Raw genomic sequence first — 7,633 nt, forward strand, 5'->3', positions numbered from 1 at the left:
AGGACTTAATCAAACAAGGACAGCTTCAACATTTTGTTGATCGACCTCGCTCCCCCCGACATGATGATCGTCGGCATCGTCGAGATCAACCTGATCAAGACAGATCTGACAGGCGCCCCTACAGTGAACGAAGTCGGTCGAGAGGCCGAAAGGAGGACGAGCCGACGACGCAGCCCCGAAGAGTCATCAACACCATTGCTGGCGGATTCGCCGACGGAGGCACTTCCTCATCGACACAAAAGAGGCACCTACGAGCTGTCCGAGCTGTACACGCGGTGGAACGTACTCAACGCAGGATGCCGGCCATCACGTTCACCGAAGCAGACTTCAAAGGCATTGATCCATACCAAGACGATCCAATGGTCATCAGTGTCGAAATTCACAACTGCATAGTTCGAAAAACACTGGTCGACCAGGGCAGTTCGGCCGATATACTATATTGGAACACATTCAAACAGCTCGGCATCCCAGAGGCCGAATTAATCCCATATAATGAACCCCTGGTCGGATTTTCTGGCGAACGCGTATAGATGAAAGGGTACATCAAGTTATCCACCCGTTTCTGCTTTGATGGAGCCGAAGCTCGAGACATTCTGGTCAAGTACGTAGTCGTGCACGCCAACACGTCATATAACATCCTTCTCGGCAGGCCTTCCCTCAACAAGTTAGGTGCAATCGTCTCAACTCCACACTTAGCCAAGAAATTCCCTTCTGAGTCAGGCCAGATCATTACAGTCCATGCCGATCAGAAAGCGGCCAGGGAGTGTTATTTCACCAGCCTTCGGCTGCCTCGTCTTGAAACGGCCGAGCCGCGTGGAATCAAACGCGTTCACACAATAGCACAAAACTCTGAAACGATAGTGGACTTTGACCCTCGCATGGAACAGGACGAGAGGGTCGAGCCGATTGAAGACCGACAACCGATCGTTATCGGACCAACCGACCAACACATAACCTACCTGGGCTCAAACCTGTCCGAATTGGCAAAACAAGAAATCGGACAGATCATAATGAAAAATAAAGATTTTTTTGCATGGCGACCAGCCGACATGCCAGGTATCGACCCCAATTTTTTGTGTCATAAACTCTCAGTTTGCCGAGAGGCAAACTCGGTTGCCCAACGAAAAAGAAAAATGGGGGAAGAAAGAAAAAAGGTAGTCGAAGTCGAGACGACCAAACTCCTGGAAGCAGGTTTCATCAGAGAAATCCAATACACAACATGGTTGGCCAACGTCGTCATGGTCAAAAAGTCAAATGGCAAGTGGCGAATGTGCACTGACTATACAGATTTAAACAAGGCATGCCTACCTCTTGCCGAACATAGACCGATTGGTTGATGGCATGGCCGACCACAAGTTCTTGACTTTTCTTGATGCGTACTCGGGTTATAACCAAATCCGTATGCACCCCCGAGATGAAGATAAAATGACATTCGTCACAGAATCAGCCAATTACTATTATCAAGTCATGCCTTTCGGCCTAAAGAATGTCGGGGCAATATACCAACGACTTATGGACAAGATCTTCGCCGGTCAGATTGGGAGAAATATAGAAGTCTATGTCGATGACATGGTAGTCAAATCCGATGACACACTGTCTCATGTGGCCGACCGGCTGAAGTTTTCCATGCACTCCGGAAGCACCAGATGAGGCTCAATCCTAATAAATATGTGTTCGGCGTATCGGGCGGTAAATTCCTAGGCTTCATGTTGTCATGCCAAGGCATAGAAGCTAACCCAGACAAATGTCAAGCCATCATTAGTATGAGAAGCCCATCAACCTTGAAGGAGGTCCAAAAGTTAGCCGGCCACCTAACAACATTATCTCGTTTCATACCGTGTATGGCCGAAACCTCGAAGCCGATTCTCGGTCTTCTCAAAAAGGCCAACCACTTTCAATGGACGAATGAGTGTGAAGCATCTTTCCAACTCTTCAAAGAACGGCTCGGCACCCCGCCGGTAATGACCAAGCCAACCCCAGGCCGAGAGGTAGTTTTATACTTGGCGGTTTCTGGTGAAGCCATCAGCGCCGGCATGATACAAGAAAATGACGGCCAACAACAACCCGTATACTTCGTCAGTCGAGTGCTCCAAGATGCCGAACGCAGATACCAACTATTAGAGAAGGTAGCGTTGGGACTAATATACACAGCAAGGCGACTTCGGCAGTACTTCCAAAGTCACACAGTGGTGGTCCGAACCGATTGTCCGATCGCCAAAGTGTTACGCAAGCTAGAATTGGCCGGCCGAATGATGGCATGGTCCATCGAGCTGTCCGAATTAGACATTCATTTCGAACCTAGACGAGCCATCAAAGCACAAAGCCTAGCCAAATTCGTCAACGAATTATCACCACTTGGCTACTTTGAAGAGAATGCTTGGACCATGCACGTTGACGGATCTTCCAATCAACAATGTAGTGGTGCCGGCATAATTCTGGAAAGCCCATCTGGTATTACCCTCGAACAATCACTACGCTTCGGCTTTAAAACGTCCAACAATCAAGCGGAGTATGAATCTTTACTTGCCGGCATGAGGCTAGCTGCCGAGATGGGGGCCACAAGAATCGTGTGCTGGACCGACTCCAAAGTCGTGGCCGAATAGGTCAATGATAAGTTTCAAGTCAAGGACGCCAACCTGTTGAAATATTACCACCTATTCAAAGGGATGAGTGGTAAATTTCATGACGTACAATTCCGACACACACCGCGTTGCAACAACGAAAGAGCCGACCAGCTAGCTCGACTGGCAAGTAGTCGAAAACCAGGACAGCTCCGAATGACCATCCACTTGGAATTACCCACATCCAGCATCCCACAAGAATGCATGCCGATCGAAGAAATTTCAAACTCTTGGATGACTGGCATCATGAACTTCATTGTTAACAGCTCAGACCGGCTGATCCAATCGACGCTAAAAAGATCCGAACCCAAGCGGCACGTTATTCCGTGGTGACAGGAGAGTTGTATCGGCGAGGGTTCTCCACACCCTTGTTGAAATGCCTTGACCAGCAACAAGCCGACTATGTCATACGAGAAGTTCACGAAGGAATCTGTGGATCCCACTCGGGAGGAAGGACGTTAGCTGCCAAGGTATTGAGGGTCGGCTACTATTGGCCGACCCTTAAAACCGATTGCGCCGAATATGTGAAGAAATGCAAGCAATGCCAACAACACGGCAACCTAATACACGCCTCGGCCGAGCAGCTTCACACGGTTAGCGCCCCTTGGCCGTTTGCCTTATGGGGCATTGACATTCTCGGCCCTTTCCCACTCGCCAAGGGTCAGTGCAAGTTCCTAGTAGTAGCCGTTGATTATTTTACCAAGTGGATCGAAGCCGAGCCGCTTGCCACCATTACAGCCTCTAATGTCCAAAAATTTGTATGGAAGAACATCATCACCCGGTTCGGCATCCCATACGCAATCATTTCTGATAACGGGCTTCAGTTCACGGATAAAAAATTCAATACCTTCTTGGAGAACCTCGGCATCCGGCACAGATTCACATCCGTCGAACACCCCCAGTCAAATGGTCAGGCCGAAGCAGCCAACAAGGTGGTCCTCTCCGAATTGAAAAAATGCCTCGGCTTGGCCAAAGGATCCTGGGCTGAAGAACTTCCCGAAGTTCTCTGGGCATACAGGTGCACGCCCCAATCAAGCACAAGAGAAACTTCGTTCCGGTTGGCATACGGCACAGATGCCATGATACCAGTCGAAGTGGGCGAACCCTCGTTCCGACGCACACATTTTCATGAAGAGTCCAACGACGACGCAATTCGGGTCGAATTGGATGTTGTCGATGAAGTCCGAGATAGATCCCAAATCATAGCCGAAGCGTGCAAACAGAGGATGTCTCGACGGTTTAACTCCATATTAATACCACGAAATTTTCGAGAAGGTGATCTCTTTTGGAGGGCATCCGGTTCGGCACGACGCAACCCGACCGAAGGAAAGTTGGCGGCAAATTGGGACGAACCCTTCCGCGTCCGACACGCCCTCCAAAATGGCGCGTACAAGTTGGAAGAATTGTCTGGCAAGGTCATTCCTCAGACATGGAACCCCACCCATCTCAAGACCTATTACAGTTAGAATTTCACTCATGTAATGTCTTATGGTGCACTCTTTTCCTTGAACCGATCTTTTTTCCTCTTAAAAAATTGTAAAAAGAGATTTTTGGCCGGCAAGGTTTTTAACGAGGCATCCAATCATCAATAACAATACAATTCAGATATTTATGTCTTGCTTTATATTTACGCAAAATACAAGTCTTCCCTCCCGAGATGTCTCTCGGCCAAGGATGCGACTTTAATTTATACAAGTCTTCCCTCCCGAGATGTCTCTCGGCTAAGGATGCGACTTCAATTTATACAAGTCTTCCCTCCCGAGATGTCTCTCGGCTAAGGATGCGACTTCAATTTATACAAGTCTTCCCTTCCGAGATGTCTCTCGGCTAAGGATGCGACTTCAATTTATACAAGTCTTCCCTCCCAAGATGTCTCTCGGCTAAGGATGCGACTTCAATTTATACAAGTCTTCCCTCCTAAGATGTCTCTCGGCTAAGGATGCGACTTCAATTTATACAAGTCTTCCCTCCCGAGATGTCTCTCGGCTAAGGATGTGACTTCAATTTATACAAGTCTTCCCTCCCGAGATATCTCTCGGTCAAGGACGTGACTTTTATTCCAATTATTAATTCCTTTTATAAATTACCTCTCGGATAACGATATGGATCTAACTTTACGCAACATGACTCGCGACGATACTATACCAAGTAAACATTTCAAATAGCTTGCATTAAAAACAAAAAGGGGAGGGGCACTATCGGCCCGACATTACAACAAAAGGGCTCTACCGGCCCAACATACAAGCATCACAAAAAAAAATTTTCACCCTTCAAGGTTGGGCCTCGGATTCTCGTTGAGGCGGAATCTCGTCAGTAACCCTCTCCTGAACCACCGTGTTCGCCATCGACGGACCGGCCTGATTACGAATCGGCGCCTCCACGTCAGCATGTTCATTCGGGGGGATCTGAGTCAGGTTCACATACTTCCCCGATAGAAGTCCATTGACATATCAAACTGGAAGTCCGACGGAAGACTTCCAAAATAATGAGCCTGACGCGCCGCCTGCGCAAAACCGGCCTCATGCTGAGAGAGAACCTTACTCCTAGCTCTCTCCCGATATCCGCCGAAAGCCTTCTTCTCGGCCTCTAAATCGGCTATCAGTTTAGCAGACTTTTCCACCTCGGCCTTCAGCCGATTCTCCAACCTTTGCAGCTGCAAAGTCAGGTCATCGTTCACTCGGCCCCGACGGTCCAGTTCAGCTTTACACTTCTTGCCGTGACCTTGTGCCTCGGACAGAGCAGCCAAGGCTTCCTGCATGGACTTTTCTGACTCAGCAAGCTGTCGGCGCAATGCCTCGGCCACAGCACTCGGTTGCATCATAATGCTCTGAGCCAAAGCTAAAGACCGAGCCTGGAACTCGCAGAAAAAAGTCCACTTGTGGGCGAGAGGCATCTGGCCCAGGACGGACTGCCCGGTCTTCGAGGTCAAGTCTTGACTAAAATATTCTTGGGCATTGACATTAGAAGCCAAGAAGTTGGGACTTAAGAGCCCTTGTGGGGCCACGAGCACGGGCAACCTTTGCTGTTTTTGCCGACGCGCCTCGGCCTCTGCCTTGGCCTCATCGTTTTTCCACTTCACCACCCTTGCCTTGTGGGCATCCTAGGTGTTCTTATCCTTCGGCTATGGTTGAGACCGCGCCGCCTCTCGAACCGGAGTCCGGTTATCTCCGTGAGTAGTCGGCCCCGGTGCCGAAGCTCGGCCTTGGAGCAAGTTGCGGATATCCAAATCATCGTCGGCATAGCTCGCCATGATCCCTGCACAAACATTAGTCAAAATCAATGGTAACGCAGGAATTCAAACAAAAGACAGATGCTATACCAATTAAATCATCAAGAGGTTGTGCTGATTTCATAAGCCGAACAAGATTTCGGCACGGCAACGGTCGAGGCAACTTTTCCAACAACGCTAAGTCAGCGTTCTCCATAGAAGACATCTTCGATTTCGACACGACGTCGTATTTCCTCGGCGCCCAGGTCCAATACAATGGGAAGAATGCATTTCCCTCGTCATCAAAGAAGTACTTGTTGTCGGTGCTGGGCCGAATCATTACCTTGAAGAACCCTACTTTAAACCCTTTGTAGGAGGTAGTGAACGGTTGAAGTAAACAATGCTCTGCCCGAACCAACGATAACCATTTTGCCTTCTTCGTTGGACGAGAGGAGTAGAAGTACAAAAACAGATGGGGAGTCGGCTCAATACCGAGTGCTAGGCACAACTGACGAAACCCTTGCATCGCGGCCCAGCTGTTCGGATGCAATTGTGTCGGCGCAACGTTGAGCAAAGGAGCACACCCATAAAAAACTTATCAAAAGGGAGTGTCACCCCCAAATCCCGAAACAAGTAGTCATATACAAAAAAGAAGTTATATTTACACTTCCCCTGACCAAGAAAAACAAAATCCGAGTCCCACGACCCGTCATTCCGACACAATTCAAAAAAGAAGCCGGATGGCACTTCACTTACTGGGAGGGTAACAAAATTCTCGGTGTCGAACAGTAATGCAATTGAACTCTTATCAGTATATCGAGAAAATACACTACCCACCTCTCCATGTACCCACCTATACCCAGGTACCTCTATAGGACCGAACCGACGTGAAGCCGGACCGACTTAGTGAGTATTTGGCCGGCCCTCAACCACCTCGAGGGATGAAGCCTCCTCCACACTCTGTGACCGTTCGAACTCCTCAATAATTTCTACGCTAGCCGACCTCTGTGTCGCCGAATCCAAACCTCCTTGGTGCGCAGGCTCGCGCGAACCCGAATCAGCAGGATCAGTTCTTTCTTCAAGAGAAGGCTCGCGCGAACCCGAACCGGCAAAAGCAGATCTTTCTCGGTGAGAAGGCTCATGCGAACCCCCAGTGGAACCAGCCTCTGAAACCCTATCCTCTACATCTATATCAAAATCAGCCATTAAAACGTACCTTAGTTGGACGTTAGCCTCGGTTGATAGCAAGCACTCAAAGATAATCTCTACGTCGACTCGGAGCAATCACTCTCTACAGTCAAGTAAACACATTAGGGTTTGGTCCCCACCACTTCTATTTATAGCGTTTTCAAAGTCACAAACGGTAACTGCTACTCTCACAGGAACCGTTGGATCAATTTGATCCAACGAACCACAAGCCACAACTTTTGAAATCCCAATCATTATTACCAAACGGTTACCAACCCAACGGTTATAACCCTTCACATTCCCACGAGTTATACCTAACGGTTATAACTTTTCACGTTCCCATCATTAATACTTAGCAGTTATAATTATCCACGTCACAATAACTGCCCCAACTGTAAAGACAGATCTACCCTTTGCGTCATTACATTCCTTAAGGCTGGGGGGCTTGTGTACCGGAAGGACTCTATCGGCCACGTGAACTAGCACGTCATATCCTATCAGATATTGACGCAGCTCGGATATCACTTCGGCTCGGCCACGTGGATCGGCCACGTGGGCTGGCACACCACAGATAACAACGCTGTTCAGATACCACTTCAGCTCGGCCATAAGCTGA

The 7,633-nt window shown here is 48.7% G+C and overlaps 1 protein-coding gene across 1 annotated transcript; it reads left to right on the plus strand.

The window, feature by feature from the left end:
• Positions 1-530: 530 nt before the first annotated feature.
• On the plus strand, positions 531-1,650 carry LOC145949861 (uncharacterized). Its single transcript, XM_083060762.1, has 2 exons — positions 531-1,056; positions 1,325-1,650. Exons 1-2 carry the CDS (start codon positions 531-533, stop codon positions 1,648-1,650), a joined length of 852 nt encoding a protein of 283 aa, XP_082916888.1.
• The last annotated feature ends 5,983 nt before the right edge of the window (positions 1,651-7,633 follow it).

The sequence above is a fragment of the Cajanus cajan genome, chromosome 7 (genome assembly GCF_000230855.2).
Source record: "Cajanus cajan strain Asha chromosome 7, NIPB_CcT2T_4, whole genome shotgun sequence".
Lineage (NCBI taxonomy): Eukaryota > Viridiplantae > Streptophyta > Magnoliopsida > Fabales > Fabaceae > Cajanus > Cajanus cajan.